The 20,239-nt window shown below is 47.6% G+C and overlaps 1 protein-coding gene across 1 annotated transcript in view; it reads right to left on the bottom strand.

Moving 5' to 3' along the window:
- Positions 1-20,239, bottom strand: part of PRMT8 (protein arginine methyltransferase 8) — an 84,540-nt gene that overhangs the window by 34,548 nt on the left and 29,753 nt on the right. Inside the window, exons 3-5 of the mRNA XM_036864725.1 lie at positions 16,655-16,840; positions 3,323-3,478; positions 1,098-1,161 (exon numbers count right to left, since the gene is read on the bottom strand). Coding sequence (XP_036720620.1) covers positions 1,098-1,161; positions 3,323-3,478; positions 16,655-16,840 — 406 coding nt within the window. The remainder of the gene's footprint in view (positions 1-1,097; positions 1,162-3,322; positions 3,479-16,654; positions 16,841-20,239) is intronic.

Genomic DNA, 20,239 nt, shown 5'->3' with positions numbered 1-20,239 from the left:
CTGACCCACGCCAAGGAGAACCCTTGATTTCTTCCTCCTCCTGTCACTCAACATTCCACCATCCACTCTTACTCAAGGCAAAAAGCCAGCCCTGCTCCTGTCTTGTTTCTCTTGCCCCAGGCAGTCCGTCAGCGGGTCCTCTGGCCTCTATTTCCCAGCATCGCCCAAGAGGTCACTTCTTCCCACCTCCACGGCTGCCACCCTGGCCACACCACAGGCCTAACCTCCCCCCAGGGCTATGAAATAGTCTCTACCTGCACTCTGATGCCTACAGCCTATCCCAACCCATTCACCATAGAGAATGCTCCTCCCTTGCTTACAATCCTTCAAAAAGTCTTCATCATCCTTAGGAAAAAAGTCCAACCTTGTTTTCCTAGTTTATAAACGCTGCGTGATCTGGCCCCGCTCAGCACAGGGCCTGGGGACTAAATCTCATCCCGCTGACTGATGGGAGATACAGAAATTCTTCTGATCGGGGACCCTCGCGGGGGTGCGTGTGTTCAAGACGGGTCCCAGAGGGAGGGGCCAGGGATGTCACGAACACGTGGGAAAGGAGTGAGGAGAAGAAAGGAAGGGAACGCACACATCTTTATACTCAGACTCCAGCTGCAAGAAGGTCCCGCTCCCAAGGGCAACCTACTTGCCAAGACAGCCCCATCAGCAGCAGGGCCTGTGGCGTGAGAGGACCGCAGTTCTCCAAAGGAAGAGCCTGGGGTCTGGGGGGGATGCCACGGGGTGGGTGTCAAGAGAAGTAGGGCTAGGGTTCGTGGAGAGGGAAGAGGTGGAGGAATGGCTGCCATTTTGCAAAACTCAACAGATGCCTACAGCTGGGGCCAGGCAGAGGGCTTGGAAATGAAGGATTTAGCCTCAGGCTGGGCTCACTGGAGGCTGAGCTGGGACAGACGTGCCCTTGGCTGACCTGGCAGGGATTGGGACCCTCAGAGCCCCGTGGGCACAGTCCTGCTAACAGGGCCTCGGCTGGCCTCCACGTTTCCAAGGCCAAGCGCTCTTATGTCAGTCTCTGCCACCCAGACAACAAAGTACAAGCCCCCTCACCCCCTTCCATCCACGGGAAAGCACGCAGAGGTAAGTCTTACTGTTGTCCAAGTGGTTGGCCTTAATGATCTTCTCTGAGTAGTCAGAAATACTGGAGCATTCAATCTGGAAAGGACACAGAGCAAAGGAGCAAGAATCACCGTATGTCCAGGGCCAGTTTAACAGATGGAGGGGCAGCGGTCTGGAGGGGTGCGGTGACCTGCCCACAGCTGCACGGCTACTTCGTGGCAGATGAAAACCTAACCCGCAGCCCTCCCGACGCACGGGCCAGTGGCTCTTCCGCTGGTCCGCCTTTGCCCCACCATGGAGGGCCCAGTCTCTGAGCTGGGAGATCTGGGAGGGGCTGGCAGGCCTCACTCTCCTGGCACAGTCACTGCCCTCCCGGGAGAGGAGGTGGGAGGCAGAGACCCCCAGAGTGGCTGTGAGCCTCCCTGAGGTCATCCACCCACCCCCAGCCCTCCCTGGTTAAACGGCACGGTCCACAAGAAGGACCATCTGAAAATGGCAAGTCAGGGCCTCAGGGCATCTTAAGATCCTTCCCCACCCCATGGGCAGACGCCTGTTAACTCTCATTCCTTCCGCAGTCTCCACCTTTGAAAGAATTGTTTCTTTTGAATCTAATAAGTCTTTCTAGAAGCCTTTCCAGTCTTTCCCAAATCTCCTAAGCAAAGGGCCAAGGTATTTGAGAGATTCGCTGACCATCCGCTGAGAGCAGGACCTTGTGGGAACAGCAGACCAAGCCCCAGCCTGGGGGTAGGAGGTCTGGGCCAGGCGGGGAGGCCAGGTTGCTGGCAACAGAGGGACAGCTGCCAAGACCTACGGCTGGAGCCCCACACCTGGAAGAGAAGGACGGGCAGCCCTGCCTTGCCCGGCTCAGCCCTGGGCTCCTGTCCGATCCCGGAGCTGAGCTGGGGCCTCAGAGACACCCTGGGAGGGAGGGTGGGGCGTTACAGGGGGTGCACGTCCTGCCCTGAGGCTCTGTGAGCGCCTTGGAAGGGGAGTCGGTCCCTTGGCCAGAAGTCCCCATCCTGGAGGGGAGGCCCTGTGAAGGAAGGAAGGCTGGCCGGTGGGAAGGGGCAGTACCGTGAAGAGTGCAGGACTTGACCTTGGGCGTCCAGGCTGGCCCCGTACCCTCAACACGCACGTCAGGTGAGTACATCATAGCTTTCCCAGTCAAGGCTACAACAGAGGTGTCTTGAGACAGCTCAGGTGTCCCAGAGACCCCCTCCAGCCAAGGCCCCGGTACCTTCGGGTCAGGCATGGAGGGGGATGTCGTTCCTGCCAGGGGCTTAGGGACAGGCACTGATGGGGGACACGGGGACTTGCAGGGCTCTAGTCAACCGGGAGCCAGGGGGTCTCAGGGCAGGCTGCAGGATGACCGAGCTAATGAAGCCCCACTGAAAGCTCCCCGCCGCCTCTGCGCTGGGCTGTCCTGTGCACGTGCTGTGTGTTTGACTGACTGCAGTGTGCCTTCAATTTTGATCAAGATGAATTCCCATTTTCCAGCCCTAGACCCACTGCATTTTTCAAATGTCAGTCGGAACCTCAGAGCTCTTCTTTTTCAGTTTCTTCCCAGCTCCAGACCCTCCCAGCCCCCCGTCCTCAGGCTGTGTGCAGCTGCATTGTGGGAGCATTCCCAGAAGGTCCACCACCACCACCTCTAGCTGGAGAGGCGGCAGTAGCGAGAACAGCAGAATTAAATCTACCAACTTGCCTTTAAAGAACAGAGAAAGAAGACCGTCTTGTTATCACCTAGGGCCCCAACTATACTAGTAAATACTGAGCATTTGACTTACGCCAGGAGCCATTCTAAGCACTTGACTTACGTATTAAAATCACTCACTCCTCATAGTCACCCCGTGGGCAAGGTACTGTAATTATGCCCATTTTATAGATGGGGAAACCGAGGTACAGAAGAGAAGTGAATTGTCCAGATCACACTTCTCGGGAGTGGAAGAGTGGAGATTCCAACCAGAGCTCTCAGGCGTAGCCACCCTGCCCCGCCACCACAGCCCACAGTAGGGCTAAGGACTCTAAGGTAATGATGACACCAAAATGGTTTCAGAAAAGTCAAAAGTCCTCCACAAATGTCAGCTATTCCAGGACAAGGCCAGGAGCGATGCCCAGGTGACAGGGAGCCAGGGAGCTTGCCCACCTCCTGAGAGCTATGTCTGACTTCCTCCTGGAGGGTGTGACCCCAGCAAGGAGGGGGACCTGGAAGGGCCAGCGCCCCCGCAGGGGCCAGTGGAGGGAGTGGCATGCTCACCCCGAACACCTTCTTGGCCCCTGCTTTGGCAGCAAACATGGAGAGGATCCCAGTGCCGCTCCCCACGTCCAGCACGACCTTGTCCTTGAACACGTGCTTGTTGTGATACATGGAATTCCGGTAAGTGAGCGTCCGCACCTCGTCCTTCAGCATCTCCTGTATGGAAGGAAAGGTAGAGCTGACGTATTCAGGGCACCTGGGCCCACACCTGCCAGGTCATGGGCCCAGGGCTGTCCCGACAAATTCCTCAGGGACCTCAGTTCTGTCATGAGGCAGAGCCACGGAAGAGTACAGCTGCGCCAGGGGCTCCCTGCATCAGTACACACAACGCCCTAAAACTCTGCCCCTTACAAGGCGAAAGATCGCCTTGTACCATTAAAGGAGAAACTCACATCCAGACCTGGAAAAGCTCCAACTTATCAAAAACCCAAAGAAAGGAGCGATACAAACACAGCATGAGAGATTTAAGTTAGACCTGAAGCAGAACTTTCTGCCATCATGAGAGAATTGTCGTGAAACAGGTTATTAAAAGAGGCTGTGTGTGTGTGTGTACTTTTTCTATTTGCTTGTTTTTAAGAATAGAAAACATGTTTTTTTATCCACTATTATTTAAGTGCTTTGTAATAAGAGAGGAACTAGATTACCCTTTACTACTGTCTCCAACCCAAGGAGAACATGATTTATCTGTGTATGGTGGTGAGGCAGGGATCTTCGTCCATTAAAGATATCAGCCAAGGGCTTCCCTGGTGGCGCAGTGGTTGAGAATCTGCCTGCTAATGCAGGGGACACGGGTTCGAGCCCTGGTCTGGGAAGATCCCACATGCCGCGGAGCAACTAGGCCCGTGAGCCACAACTACTGAGCCTGCGCGTCTGGAGCCTGTGCTCCGCAACGGGAGAGGCCGTGACAGTGAGAGGCCCGCGCACCGCGATGAAGAGTGGCCCCCACTTGCCGCAACTAGAGAAAGCCCTCGCACAGAAATGAAGACCTAACACAGCCAAAAATAAATATAAAAATAAATAAATAAATAGAACTTATTTAAAAAAAAAAAGATATCAGCCAACACTCTGACTAATCAATAATAATCAATAGTATTGGGATTTTTAGTACAATTTTTAATGTAACTTGCATACAATAAAAAGCACAGATTTTAAATATATGGCTAACCGTACACCTGTGTAACCACCACCATAATCAAGACATAGAACATTTCCATCATTCCAGACCTTTCATGCCCATGTGCAGGTAATCCTCTCCCCCATTCCAGACAACCAAAGATCTAATTTCTGTCTCAAAGATTCCTTCTGCCAGTTCCAGAATTTCATATAAACAGAATCATACAGTATGTACACTTTTGTGTCCAACTTTCTCTACTCAAAATTTCTGAGATTTCATTCATTTTATTGCATGTATCCAAGGTTGCTGTTGTTGTTGACTAGTATTCCACTGTATGGACATATCGCATGTTCACATCCATTCACGTGATGATGGATATTTGGATTGCTGTGAATAAAGCTGTTACGAACATTCTTGTTTAAGTAGTTTTGAGAATACAGACATCCCCGACTTACAGTGGTTTTTCATGAGATATTCAATACTTCATTATAAAGTAGGCTTTGTGTTAGATGATTTTGCCCAAGTGTAGGCTGATGTAAGTGTTCTGAGCACACTTAAGGTAGGCGAGGCTTAGCTGTGATGCTCAGTAAGTCAGGTGTATTTAATGCATTTTCAACTTAACATATTTTCAACTTACGATGGGTTTATGAGGGCGTAACCCCACTGTAAGTTGAGGAAGATTTGTATATCTTTTCATTTCTCTTGGGTAAACACCTAGAAGTGGGTTTGCTGGGTCTTAGGGGAGGTGTTTAATTTCATCAGAAATTGCCAAACAGTTTTACAAAATAGTTGTCTTTTTATGATCCAGAGTTCAAGTTTCTTCATATGCTGGCCACTTAGTCTTATTAATTTTTTAACATTTCAGTCATTCTAATGGATATGCACTGCTACTGCACTGCAACTTTAATTTCATTTCCCTGATGGCTATTGATGCAGATAATTTTTTCATGATTTTATTGACTATTCATATATATCTTTTGTAAATTATCTGTTTTGTCCTTTTTTTTTCTTTTGAGCTGTTTATCTTTTCCTTACTGAATTGTAGGAGTTTCTATATTCTGGAAGCAAATCCTTTGTTAGATATACATGTTATGAATATCTTCTCCCAATCCGTGATTTGCCTTTTCATTTTCTCAATCTTGTCTTTTGAAATGTAGTTTTTAATTTTGATAAAGACCAGTATTTTGGTTTTTTTCTTTTATGATTAGAATTTTGTCTGTCCTGCCTAATCTTTGCCTACCCCAAGGTCACAAAGATATCCTCCTATGTTTTCTTCTAGAAGTTTTATAGTTGTACCTTTTAGTTTTAGGTCTTTGATTCACATCAAATTAATTTTTATATATGGTATAAGTATATATGTATATACATATGTATATGGTATAAGGTGTGTGAGTTCATTTTTTTCATACAAATAGATGGTTCAAGCACCATTTGCTGAATAGACTATCATTTTCCCCACTGAATTAACTTGCCACCTTTGTCAGAAAACCAATTCACTATATATGGGTGGCCTTTTTGATCTGTTCCATTAATATATCAATTTAACTGTCACTTAACTACAGTAGCTTTGTATTAACTTTGAAACAAAGTACTGTATGTAAATCCTCCAACTTAGTTCTCTTTTTACAAGATGATTTTGGCTTTTCTGCATCCTTTGCATTTCCATACACATTTTAGAACCAACTTGTTAATTCATACAGAACAGCCTCCTGGAGTTGATTGGAATTGCGTTGAATCTATAGATCTATTTGGGGAGAATTAACCCCTTAGCAATACTGAGTCTTACAACCCAAAACACTAAAATAGCTCTCCCTTTAGTTAGGTTTTGTTTAATTTCTCTCTGCAATGTTTTATAGATTTCAGTATAGAGGCCTTGTATTTCTTTCATTAGATTTATTCTTAACTATTTTACTTTATGATACCTTATAGTATTGTAAAAGATATGTTTAAAATTTCATTTTCCAATTGTTTTATGTTAGTATATACCTTGACCTTATATGTTGCAGCCTTACTCACTTCGCATATTAATTCTAGTAGGATTTATCTGTAGATTCCTGTTTTTCTCCTTTCTTTCTTTTCTGGCCACACTTCATGGCTTGAGGCATCTTAGTTCCCCAACCTGGGATTGAACCCGGGGCCTCGGCAGTGAAAGTGCCGGGTCCCAACCACTGGACCACCAGGGAATGCCCTAGATTCCTTTATTTTTCTTTGTTAAAAATATTATCACTTGTGAATGAAGACAACTTTATTTCTTTTTTTCCTACTTTATATGTTTCTTACTTCTTGTTCTTTCTTCTTGCTTTATTGCACTTGCAAAGGTTACCATGCAGTAAAACGCTGAACAGAACACACACCCCCTTCTTTTGTTCCAATGATATATAAATATCACCATTGAGTATGATTTTGGCTGTGAGCTTTCCATAAATGTCTTTTATCAGATTGGAAAAGTTTTCTTGTATTTCTAATCTGCTGAGAACTTTTTATCATGAATTGGTGTTGAATTCTGTCACATGATTTTTATACATTTCTTGAAATTGTATATGACTTTTCTCCTTTGTTCTTTAATATGTTGAACTCCATAGATTGGTTTCATATGTTGAACCAACATTTTGTCATGACGTATTATCCTTTATAATATTGCTTGATTTTATTTATACATATTTTGTTGCAGATTTTTGTATCTATATTTGTGAGGGACATTGACCTGTAATTTTCTGTTACCTTCTCTGGCAAAGTTCTGCTGGGTTCATCACACAAATTAGGAAGTGTTCTCTCCTCATTTATTTTCTGAGAAAGTTAGCATGAGATTGATATTTTTCTTCAATGTCTAATAAAATTCACCAGTAAAACCATCTGGGTCTGGAGTTCTTTTTGTGGGAAAATTTTAAAGTATGAATTTCATCTATTTAATAGAGTGCTATTTTTGTTTTCTATGCATACTTACATCAGGTTTAACAAGGTATATTTCCAAGGAATTTATCCATTTCGGTTGAGTTGTCAAATTTATGGGTATAACGTTGTCATAATATTCTCTAGTCACCTGTTAAATGTCTATATGATCTGTAATGATGTCCTTGCCTTCATTTATGATATTATAATTTTTGTTTTTTCTTTCTTGATCAGTCTAGCTAAATGTTATCAAATTAATTAGTCTTTTCAAAGCCAACTTTTGGCTTTGTTGGTTTTCTCTAATGTTTGATTTCTACTTCATTGATTTCTGCTCTCATCTTTATTATTTCCTTCCTTCAACTTAGGCTTTATTTGCTCTTCTTTCTCTACCTTTGTAAGGTGGAAGCTCTGATCATTAGTTTTGTACATTTCTTTTTGTCTAATGGAAGCACTTAAAGCTATAAATTTCCGGGGCTTCCCTGATGGCGCAGTGGTTAAGAATCCGCCTGCCAATGCAGGGGACACGGGTTCGAGCCCTGGTCCGGGAAGATCCGACATGCCGCGAAGCAACTAGGCCCGTGCACCACAACTACTGAGCCTATGCTCTAGAGCCCGCAAGCCACAACTACTGAGCCCACTCGCCACAACTACTGAAGCCTGCACGCCTAGAGCCCGTGCTCTGCAACAAGAAAAGCCACTGCAATGAGAAGCCCGCACACCGCAATGAAGAGTAGCCCCCACTCGCCGCAACTAGAGAAAGCCCGCACGTAGCAACGAAGATCCAATGCAGCCAAAAATAAATAAATAAATAAGTAAATAAAAATTTTTTTAAAAGCTATAAATTTCCCTCTAAAGATTGCTTTAACTGCATTCCACAAATTCTCATATGTTGTATGTCTTAGTTACTTCAGTTGCTATAACAAATTACCATAGAGTGGGTGACTTAAACATTTATGCATCACAGTTCTGGAGAATGGGAAGTCCAAGATCAAGGTGCCAGCAGATCCAGTGTCTGGTGAGGACTTACTTCCTGGTTTGCCTTCTCCTTGTATCCTCACATGATGGAGAGCAGACCGAGGAAGCAAGGCCTCTTTTAAGGGCATTAATGCCATTCACGAAGGCTCCACCCTCATGACCTCATTACCTCCCCAAAGCCTCACCTTCTAACACCATCACATGGGGAGTTAGGGTTTCAACACATGAGTTTTGGGGCGGGAGGGACACACAAACATCAGATCCATAGCACTGTGCTTTCACTATCATTCAGTTGAGAATATTTTCTAATTTCTCTTGTGATTTCTTCTCTGACCCTGTTCTCAGTTGCTGCCTAATTTCCAAATATTTGGAGATTTTCTAGATAATTTACTGTTTACTGGTTTCTAAATGAATTCCATTATGACCAAAAAAGCATACTCTACATGATTTCAGTCTTTTGAAACTTAATTGAGATGTGTTTATGGGCCAGCATATGATCTATATTAGTGAATGTTTCAATGTGCACTTAAAAAGAATGTATATTCTGTACTCTGGGGATGCAATGTTGTATAAATGCCTACTACGTTGGGTTGTTTGATGGTGTTGTTCAGATTTTCTACATCCTTACTGTTTTTTTTGTGTGTATCTGTTCTATCAATTACCAAGAAAGAAGTGTTCAAAAATCTTCAACAGTGGGATGTATTTTTCTCCCTCTAGCTCTGGACATGTTGCTTCATGTTTTTGAAGCTCTGTGCACACATGTGTGATGGCTTTGTAATCAGTCACCTTACCAGGTGGAGCTATATTTCCCAGAATTGTCTTTCTATTATGTCTCCAGTCAAGGTGGTTCATGAGGGAGATTCCCACGAGATTCAGAAGATACAAAGGAAGCAGGAAGCATTTTGTAGTTCACATTTGTCACTGCTGATGGGTTGATCCACCTTGTTGGCATGAAGCAGCAGCTGGGCTTACAATTGCTCTACCTTTGCCTTCAGCTTCTCTGACTCCTGAGCCAGGTGTGTGTGTGTTTAGTTCCAAGGTGAAACACTCCAGGCTCTATAGGATATGGTCCCCACCAAGGTCAAAGGCAATAGAATGGATGTGTGTTTCAGCCTGTCCTCATAGTGTTCAAGTTTGTGCTTATGAGTTGTAGCTACTCCTGATCTCCCCTTATTTTGCATTCATAGTCCTTTCCTGGTTACCTACCCTGTACTTCAAGCTTCAGCATCAGACATGGAGACAACAACCTTACACAATTGCATGAGCCAATTCCCTGCAATCCTGAACTGAATTTATACATATGCTTCCATGTTTGAGCCCTGACCGATACAAAATTTCGTACCAAGAATAGCTCCTAAGGAGCAGAATCTAAGAATGGGTTCTCTGAATTGGTTCTGAGTTTTCTGGAATTGGTTTTCTGATCTGATTAGATTTAAAGGCACTAAGAAATCTATTGCCATTGGTGAAGAGGGCACTGGTGAAATGGCAAAAGAGTTACTCAAATTTTAGCCTTAGACACCAGTGACAAAGTTCCTACAGAAGACAAGACTCCGGATGACCAAGTATTTGCTACCTTAGAACATTTTAGTCAAAGTAAGGAATGTAATGGGGTGGATTTGTTGGTTGGTTACTGCTAATTGTGCTAGAAAACTTAGAAAAAGAAAATGATGAGCTCAGGGATTTAAATTCCCAGTTCAAGGTCTTCATATAGCACCTGAAAACTTCTATGACTTCGGGGGAAAAAAAGAAAAGAAAAGGAAGAAAATAAAAGAAAGGAACAAAAACCTTATTTTCTTGCAGGGTCAAGATTTCTGAAAACCAAAGCCAAAGTCTAATCCTGCCTGAATTACAAGACAAATTGAATTCCCATCCTTTCAAGGCCTCTTTTGTTAAAGTTGAGTCATCTGTTGGGAAAGAATGGGGTCCTGAAAATTGGAACGGGAACGTACAGGCAGATTCTGATGAAGCTGGGACCTCAAGTCCCTAAACTACCGTCTTCTCTGCCAGTAGAAACACCTTCTACCCCTGCCCAAGAAAGTTTGTTTTCCTTTTCCTGAAGAGTCGTACTGGTGTCCTTTGAGGTAGTTGCTTGTCAGGTAATGTTAATACTCCTCAGGACCCATCCCCACCAACCCTATAACTGGATTTGACTCCACGCAGACCCCGAAGAACGAGGCACAAAGAGTGACCCATGAGGAGGTGTGATACACATCAAAAGAACTGCATGATACTTCTAACATATAGATTAAAATATAGAGAATAGATGTGGGGATGTATAGTAAGGGTGAGGGATCAAGACGGAGGGAACATAAAGTTGGATTGAGCCAAGTCTATTGACATAGGTCCACTAAGCAAAGACTGTGGATTCACTGTTTTACCTCCAGTGGCTTGGAATGCCTCTAACAATTGGTATGGTTGATTGACTGAAACATGGACCAAAAGTTAGTCTACACTAAATGAAGTGGAAATGCCAGAACTTCCTTGATCTGCTGAAGAGGAAGGTATCCAAAGACTTCAGGAGACTGGAATGTTAAAATGCATCTGTCACATGAGACTCGCTCACCAACGCCAGAGAACAGACCTCTAACCACAGCTGTGAGGAAGATGTTTATGAGGGAAGTCCAGTAGCCTTGAAGAGCTCTGTGTGCCCTTCTCTACAGATCAGAGATTACACTGGGAACTGAGATTCCTAATTGCCATGGGAACAATATCCAACTAGGATCCTGGGCTATCGGGGGCCAAACTGTAGTGTGTAATCGCCAAAGATGAGGTGGGCACGGTTACTGTAAAGGACAGGAGAGCCAAAGCAGTATTCAGGAGAGTCTGGCTCATCAAGACCTATGGCCAGTTCATTAAAGTACCTCTAGAAAATAAACAGTGGAAAACACACTAAATTCTTACTTGATCTGCTTAAGCAGAAAAGTTATAGGTCTCGTGAATGGAAGTCACGCTTGAATCACCAAAAGAGGGAGTCATGGCCCCTCAGTGGATTCCCAGACTTGAGCCAATTTACAGACGGAGGAGCCCTTAAATGAAGGGGAGGCCATGTCACATGAGGAGTTCACATTATGTTGAGTTCTGTTATGTTGACAGAAATGTGTACTGTTAATCTTTCTCCAAGTCTTCCCCAAGATGACCTGCAGGCATTTACCAGCATGTGTGCATTGGAGAAAGGAAAATAAACAGATTTTTGAGGCTTACTGGACACTGGCTCTGAACTATTGGAACACTAGCTCCATGAGATCCATTAATCCAGGAGACTAATTCCAGGAAACCCACATCTGCATCCAATTTGCCGATTTGGCCTGTGCAGAAGAGAGATGGAGCTTGGAGAATGGCTACGGGTCATCATAAATGTAATCAGGTGGTGACTACAGTTGCAGAGGTTGTTTCAGATGTGGATTCATTGTTTGAGCAAATCAATCCAGAGAGTTGCTGGGGGTTTTGTTTTTGGGTTGTTTTTTTTTTTTTTTAATCAATTTTAGACATTTATCCATCTATATTTCTTCAAACATTTTTTTCTGTCCCATTCTTTCTCTTCTCCTCTGGAATTCCAATTACTCACATGTTTTACCACTTAATTCTGTCCCAAAAGTCACTGAGGCTCTGTTCACTTGCCAATTTTTTTCTCTCTATTCTTCAGTTTCAATGATTTCTCTTTCCCTGTCCTCGTGGTCATAGATATTTTCTTTTATGTATCCTATCTGTTATTAATCCCATCCAGCGAATATTTGGTTTAGCTATTGTATTTTTTGGTTGTAGGATTTCAATTTCACCTAATGTATCCATCTCCTCCTGGAAATTTTTTAAAATCGTATTTATTATAGTTATTTACAAATTTTTATTTAATCATTCCAACACCTGGGCTGTCTATAGATCTGTTTCTATTGATGATTTTTCTCTTGACTATGAACCAAATTCTCTTGTTTCTTCACAGGTCTAATCATTTTTATTTTATGCCATAGATGGTGTCTAAGGATCAATAGTAGCTGAAGTTAGTTTGTTGTTGTTGTTTTTCCAGGAGGGAATAGCCTTTCTTTTGTTAGGCAGCTAGAATGATGGGCTGGTCAGTTCAATCCAATCGGGGGTTGAGCAGGTTTAGGAGTTGAGTAGGATTGGGATGCGGGACTTTAATTCCTGTAACAGGGCCTGGGGCCCCACAGGGGCTAAAAACATTTGTGTTTGCTTTTCAGCCCAGCACTACCTCCTGTGTTGCCCCAAGGCTTATATCTTTGGTTATATTAGAAACTGAATAAGGTGAGGGTTTGGTTAAATTGGGTTCATGTCTGATTCTTAACTACTTCGAAAGTGAGCTCAAGCCTCTCTCTCCAGAAGCTCTCTGGAACGAAACACTGCAAGACCTCTCAACATCAAAAGGACAAGGCCTCAGAACTGTGAGACCACAAGACTGTAAGTTAAGACGGTATCCCTAGAACCAGGCACGGGGCACGGTGTGAAATTGGTGCTCTATAAGGACGGAGCCCAACTCCTGCACACGAATCATAGCTCCGAAGTTTCTGAGCTCTCCGGCCAGCCCAGAACATCATTCAGCATTCCATGTCTCAATCTCCTCACCTGGAGAATGGGGTAAAAATAGCCGCTATTGCGTAGGGCTGTTGTCATGACTAAATAGGCAGAGTTAATGTTGCCAAAGTGCTAGCTCTTGCTCTTTGTGAAAACTGTGACCTTTTCATCTCTGTGAAGGAATTGTTGAGGGTGAGTAAGGAACGGAGGCAGAATAATGACAAAGGTTCAGAAATCTCTCAATCATACTCGTAGTTCAAAGTTCTCACTGCCTTTCCTGATGGAATTAGGTTGGCCCAGTATCTCTGCAGGTCCTGTTGTTGCTAAAAGGGATCCCCCCAAGGGCCCCCCTTTAATTCATTGTCTTTCATCACTTCTTCGGCCCCCCCTTTCCCTTCCTTAAGGCTCCAGACCACAGGAGTTCATTCCGAAGGCACAAGTTCTGGGGGCGGGGGAGAAGTTGTAAGTTCCCCTACTCACCCTGTTCAAAGAAACAGCTGTCTCTCCCCACCCTTCCCGTACCCCTGCTTTAATCACCCCTGAAGGAGAACAGCCCAAAGACGTCTCCAGACATTCAGCCAGGAGCATGCCACTCTTCAGTGAAAACAATTCCCACCCCCAGCTGTGGGTGACTTTATCTCCTTCCCACTGAACACATGGCAGCACATTGACTAATTGCTGGGAAATGAGGCCCTGAAGAATCTATTTCAAAAAACCCTGCAGTAAGATTGTGAAAAGAAGAGAGCTGGCCAGGAGTGGGCTCAGCGCCCAGGGCTGGGGGGCTGGGAACAGGGCCCCACTGGGGTTGATTCTTCTGGCAGCTGAGGCCCCATAAAGATGCTGAGAATTCAGAGCTAGGATCTCAGAGGTCATGGGGCTGGGCCCCTCCCCTCTGTGCACAAGGACACATCTGTCGCATCTGCTCCTGTTCAGGACTCCTTTCTTTTCACGGAGGCCCTGGTTCGGAATGTACAGGCCTGCTCTCCCTGGCCCCGACCTCCGGAGGCTGAGCATGGGGTCATCTCAGGAGAGGCCATGGGATGCAAGAAGAAAAGTGTCCAGAAGCACCTCCTGCTGTGCTCTCCAGCTCCCAGTAGCGTCCCCCTGCCACTCGGCGCTTCTTGTTTGTATTTATAGACTAAACCACCCCTATCCAGCCTGCACCATGTTTCCCAAACACTCACTGATCACTATTAATCAGCGAGCTGGCAGTGCCTCTGCCCGCCCGTGTGAGCATCTTGTTAATGACGGGAAAAGGCTGCCAAATGGCCAGCTCGGCTCCGGATGGGATGGCGAGACGTGGGTCTTGTCCAGACCGAGGAGGCAAAGGCATCGCCATGAGCCGTCTGGCACGGAAAGGAGATCCCTTGTGTTTGACAACGAGAAATGCACAGGCCCTGTCTGCAGACAGCAACGGTAGGAGGCCATCTACTTGCCCTCACTTCCTTTTACAGCAGATGATCATGGAGACCAAACAGGCCGGAGGGGAAGCTCAGGGCTGAAGGGAGGCCAGCTAAGCTGCCCCAGCGTGAAAGACCTATGCATTTCCCCAGGAGCCAGGATCTAGGCCTGGCCCCCAGCAGCAGCAAGAAGGATTTAAGCTGGGTGATCGGAAGCACTTCCCACTGCGAAGGGCTGCTAAAACTATTCTAGGACAGGTTACTAAGGAGAGAAATGAGATGGTGACCTGCAGATCCTTTACTCCAAGTTCATTAGCTCAGTCTGCACTGTGTTTGTATATGTGCAGGAACAGGTCTGATTTTTCTAGCCATACATGAAATGGAGGGAGCCTGGTACATACTATATGTACCTGGTGACCCTGGGTGTCTTCTCCCAGTGGAGATCAGACCCTCCGGATGCCCGGCCTTCGTGGGGACCAGGCAGCGCCTGAGTGATGAGATTAGCTGCTGTTTCATCAAACCTAGACAAATCAGACAATGTGCGGAGTGCCGGCGAACCCCGCCCTGAAGGAATCACAGAGATACACCGGCACCGGAGGGCACATCCCGGGTGCCTACGTGTGTTGCAGGGAGGGGTGGGGGGAATCAATTGGAGGAGGCTCTGCGGGGCTGGGGCCTGAGGACGGGAGGGCGGATGGGAGGGGCACGCCGCCTTCGGCTGGTCCCTAATGGGGGTCCAGGCAGGCCCAAGGGGGGCATTTTAGGATCCCTGGGACTGCTGTCTCTTCCCAGCAATCTGCTCTGAGACAGGTGCCCAAGGACACAGGACTGTCCTTTAATTAGAGGCAGGGTCTTGAGGAGGGAAGCTCTTGAAAGCATCCTTCCTGCCCCCCAGACCTTCTCACCTCTCAGGCCTAGGACCGGGCTCCGTGCACCGTCGCGACCCCACCCCAGTGGGGGCCACCAAAAGCTGCAGGCTCAGCTGCCCAGGCCCCCCTGGGCCAGGCCCCCAGAACTAAACCCAGGGCCCAGCCCCACCCCTGCAGGCCCCAGGCCTAATTAATGCTCTGATGGGGAGAGCAGTCCTCAGGGGCCAAACCCCTCCACCCTCTACCTCCATGGGAAATTGCAAAAGGACCAGCAGGAACAAAGCCAAAGTTTCCAGAAAGAAAGAAAGGCTGTATGGCCTGGAAATCAGGAAATGAAGCCCCGGGCTCCCCAAACGTGAAGGTTTCATTTCTAGCTCTGCGTGTTATCAGCTCGTGACCTTGCACGGAAAGGAACCAGCAAAGATGAAGGAAGGTTGATAAGATTCTTAAGGTCTTATATCCTCATCTGTGAAATGGGGACAAATAATAATACCAACCTCACAGGGCTGACCTCAGGAATAAATGAGCCAGTAACATAAAATGCTGGGAGCAATACCCAGTGTGGGGCAGGCACTCAAAAACATGTCGCCTATTACTTGTTAAACACGCTTCTGGCAACGCAGCATCATTGTTTGGATACAGGAAGGGTTTACAGAAGCATCTAATTGAAAGGGGAGCTTTGAGACTTATTTTCAAAAAGCATTTGCATAGCAAGCAAGCCTTTGTTCCTTTCTCGATATGTCTTCACACTGTAAGGGGATAATAGAAATACCTTCTTCATAGAGTTCTTGGGAATTCAATGAAATGACACGTATAACGTACTCAGAAGAGTGGCCAGCCGTGAGCAAGCACTCGGCTCATGTCAGTTGTTTATTTGGGGTGAGAAAGTGCTGGAGATGGTGGGGAGGGGTGTTAAAATACTGTTGTGGCCCCCGCTGCAGCCAGGAAGCCTCTAGTTGGGAAACTCTGTTCTGTTCTACAGCTAACATCAATCTACCCTGCTACGGAAGAAGACAGCATTTAGACATAAGAATTTCCTGAGAATCAATCAGGGTGTCAGACAGAGCCAGGTTTCCAAGGAAGCTTGCTGATTCTTCCCTGAAAGTGCTCATTGGTCCAGGATGAACCTGAGGGCTCGTGCCTGACTGAGGACTGGACATCATGAAGCCAAAAGGTCCTTGTGGCCTTGGGACGCTAGCTGCAAAGCACTCGAGCTCCTGTAGCAAGGACCAAGGACGTCCAGTCCTCCTGGACCTCCCAGGCTCAGGGTCAGGAAGAGACGAGGGTGCTGGACCGTAAAACAAGGACCACGGAAGCACCCCTTGCTCTCGGCTGAGGAACAGCCAAACATATGTTTTCACTTGCTCACCTGCTCCAGGCCTGGCCCTGACCCCCTGCCTGTGGGTCCCCCGGGATGGAGACAGGGCCAGGGCTCTCGAGCGACGGGGAGAACTCCCTTAATGACAGCAGAGAGCTGCACACATGATGCTGTCCAAGGAAACAGCGCAGCCACAGCAGAACCGAGGTTGCCCCGCTCGGCCACCAACTCAGGATGCTTTACCTCGTGGATCCCAAAGTGGGCATAGGAGTCGAAGTAATAGTCCCGCGAGGTCATCTCCTCTGGGTTCAGCAGCTTGGACATCTTGCCCCGTCCCGGGCAGCTGGGCTGAGTGGACACATGGTGGACACACTGCACAGGCTTGGCTGGGACGACGGGCTGCGGGGGCTGAGAGGGTGGGCTGCTCACCTGCGGGGAAGAGAAGGGGCAGGTGTGAACAGCACCCATGAGGTCCTGCCCTCTGAGACTCCGCCCTCCCTCCTTCCCCCTCCCGCCCCGCCCCAAGCCGGCTCCAATCAGCCACAGCAGTCACAGCGAAGGGGCGATGGTGTCCCCAAGCTGTTGGCTGTGCTGTGTGGGATGGTGGTGTGCTACCCAGGAGCCCAACCAACCTGAATTTAACCCAGTTCCATCTCCTACTAGTGGGTGACCTGAGCCGATCTGGGCCTCAGTTTGCCTATCTGTTAAATGGGGACAATAATACCATCCCTTAGAGGCGAATAAAGGGAAAGATGTAATGGCATCACATAGCATCCCAGAGCAGAGTGGCTGGAGTATGGATTCCAGAGCCAGCCCCCCGAAACGTGAATCCCAGCCCTGCCACTCGCAGCTACACAACCTTGGACAGAGTTATTCATCTCTTGGTGCCTCAGTTTCCCCAACTCTAAAATGGGAATAAAATGGTCCGCATGTCCTAGAGTCATCCTGAGGATTAGACAAGTTGGTATCTGGAAAGTGCTTAGAAAAGGGCCCAGCGCATCGTGAGTTTGAGTTCTTAAAATGAGTCCCACCTGCGTCCTTAGGCAGATCAAGCCCCTGGACTTCTCTCCACCCCGCAAGCAGCACCTGGCCCCCAAAATGCAGGTTTCTTAGGTTCTGGTTTCTCACACCTGTTGTCTTGCCGCTCCACCCACCCCCAGTTTCTGACTCACAGTTTTACTCTGAACTTCAGCGGAAGTTTCCTCTGAAATGCAAGCGCCCACACCGACAGCCAGCCTCCTGCCAGCGCACTGCCCTTTCCTGGGTTCCCCGACCCTGACAGCCAGCTCAGCTCCACACCCCACAGCTGCTGCCCGGCACTGACCAGCCCTTCGTCCTCCATGGGCTAACGGGAGGACAGAGGAGGAGATGGAAGCCCAGAGGTTCAGAGTTCACTGCAGAAGCATCGTTCTGCCAGGAGAAGAAACACCTTTCCCTGAAGTGTAGGAAATCCAGATGTGCACGGCACAGCAAAGGCCTCAAAAGGGGCAGAATTCTGAAAAATCTATTTTCAGTGATGAGTTAATATTTGTAAAGAGTTTAGAACAGTTTCTGGCATATAGTAAGTGCTCTATTACTGTTATTCTCATTACTAGTAGCAGCAGTACTCAGAGTACATTAACATCTCCCTATTCTATGCCTCAGTTTTCTCATCTGTAAGCTGGGTCAATGCAGACTTACTATCTCCTTTCTAACAAGGGAAACAGGGAGGTCCTAGAGCAAGATCAAGAAATCCGAGTCCATCCCCTCCATCGTGCTTCGGGGCACAGCCCCAAGACTGCCCAGAGTCCCAGGCTGGAGGGGAGCGAGCTGGGGAGGGTGGGGTGATGGTCCTGTTTTCCTGGTGTATCTAGGCTACAGCCTCTGGGAAATAGGCAGACTTCCCAGTTTAGCAACATCAGGTTTCAGGTCGGCACGATCCCGGGCTGTCTGGCAGCAGAGGCAACGGGCTGTCTCATTAGAATGCAGCAGGTGTGCCCACCCTCCACTTGGGATGTTGGTCACGGTCTCCAGGAGGCTAAAAATAGACTGTCAATTGCACACTCCCGTGCTGGCTGCAGTCACCTCTAAAGCTGGAGGAGGCTCTGTGCATGAAGCTCACCCCAATCATGACTCCATTTAAATATATTAAGGAGACAGAAGGTCCCAGTTGGACAAGGCTCTTGCATGGTCAAGGTCACAGGGGCCTCCTGCACCCCTGAGCTCCATTCAACTCTGAGTTCAAGGTCCCTTTCACGGGGTCCCCTGAGATTCTTTCGCCGGTGCCAACTTACAAAGTGCCCACCACGCACCACACACCACGCATCACGCATCACGCATTGCATCACGAGGCAAAGGATGGATGGATTCAGGGTCTGTTCACCTCAATAACCACCGGTCATGGGGACAAAGAGGTGACTGTGACCCAGGCCCTGGGGCCGGAGGCTGTCAGCCCAGTTCGGTCTCCTGCAGAGGGGACTTGCGCTCTGCCCATCGGCTAACGGGGTGCCCTGTCCCAGGAGGCCGGGCCTGGGGTGGGGAACAGCAGTGGAGCCTGATCTCCAGGCATCACCACCCGGGCTGGTGCTTTTTATTCCACAAACACCCACTGAACGTCGGCGGCTGTGAATGCTGTATGGTCCCGTGGAAGAAACAGACGTGCGGGAACCGTGCCCTCAAAGGACGCTGTCTAGTGGAAGCGGAAGACCCCTGGGGCTCCACTGGATGATGGAGAAAGATTTGTTTTACAAGAGAAGGTCCAGCAGATCGCTCTGGGGGTTCAAAGGAGAGAGAAGTCCCTTCAGTGAGAGAGTCAGAGAGGCCCGGGATCACTGGGAGCTTTCTCCGCAGATTTTGGTGGGGGGGCGACAGTGGGGGGGAGTTCTTGGAGGGTGTGGCTTCAGCAACCAGGAAAAGCGTGGAACAGCAGTGAGTGTGTCTGGGGAACTTGGCCCGGATAGTGGGAGATTCGGCTCGCAGAGATTACAGCCAGGCTAAGAGGTTGTATTTTAATACGAGATGACGGGGAGCTGTTGGCAGTTTGTAACCAGGGATTTCTAGGTTTGAGCTCTAGTTGGGGAAAACTGATGCGCTGGCAGCCTGCAGGAGGGGCAAGGGGGAAGGAAGAGGTGGGCACTCGGGCTGGGGAGGCAAGGTATGACCTCTGAGGCTGGTTCCAAAGTCCAGTCAAGAGATAACGAGCCGCTGTGGTGTCAGAAGGGCTGCCTGCGAGAGAAATAGCAGAAATAGAACCCACAGGAGTTGGCAACTGGCGGAACGGAGGGGAGAAGAGAGAAGCTGGAATCAGAGATGACTTCAACATTTCAAGCCTGGGTGACTAGGAAAGTGGTGGTGACATTAACAGAAATGAGTGAGTCAGCAGGAAGAGCCGTGTGGGGCGGGGGGAAATAATGAACTTCGATTTGGCTCTGGGAAGTTGGACGTGTCATTGCATCATATAAGGAAAGACGTCTGGCAGGCAGGCAGTGATGCCGTCCCAGGCGGTAAAAACCATAAACACAGCCGAAAGGTCAATGGTAAACTGAGAAGCACGTCTCTAACATACATGGCAGACAAAGGTTAATAACCTTAATATGGAGAGAGCCCTGACAAGCCAGCCAGAACGAGAGGAACATCTCCAATTTAACACTGGACAGAGGATCTTACAGTCGATTCACATGAGGCTAAACACAAACGGCAAATTGACGTGCTGCAAAAATATTAACCTCTCTAGAAATCGGGTAACTTCAAGTGAACACAAAAAGTTATAACTTTTAAATACCAAATAAGCTCAAACCTCCCCCTTCCAAAAAGACTAAAACTGCATTTGTAATGGTTGCAGAAAAATAG

The sequence above is a fragment of the Balaenoptera musculus genome, chromosome 10, assembly GCF_009873245.2.
Source record: "Balaenoptera musculus isolate JJ_BM4_2016_0621 chromosome 10, mBalMus1.pri.v3, whole genome shotgun sequence".
NCBI lineage: Eukaryota > Metazoa > Chordata > Mammalia > Artiodactyla > Balaenopteridae > Balaenoptera > Balaenoptera musculus.
This window is presented reverse-complemented; position numbering and strand designations above follow the sequence as displayed.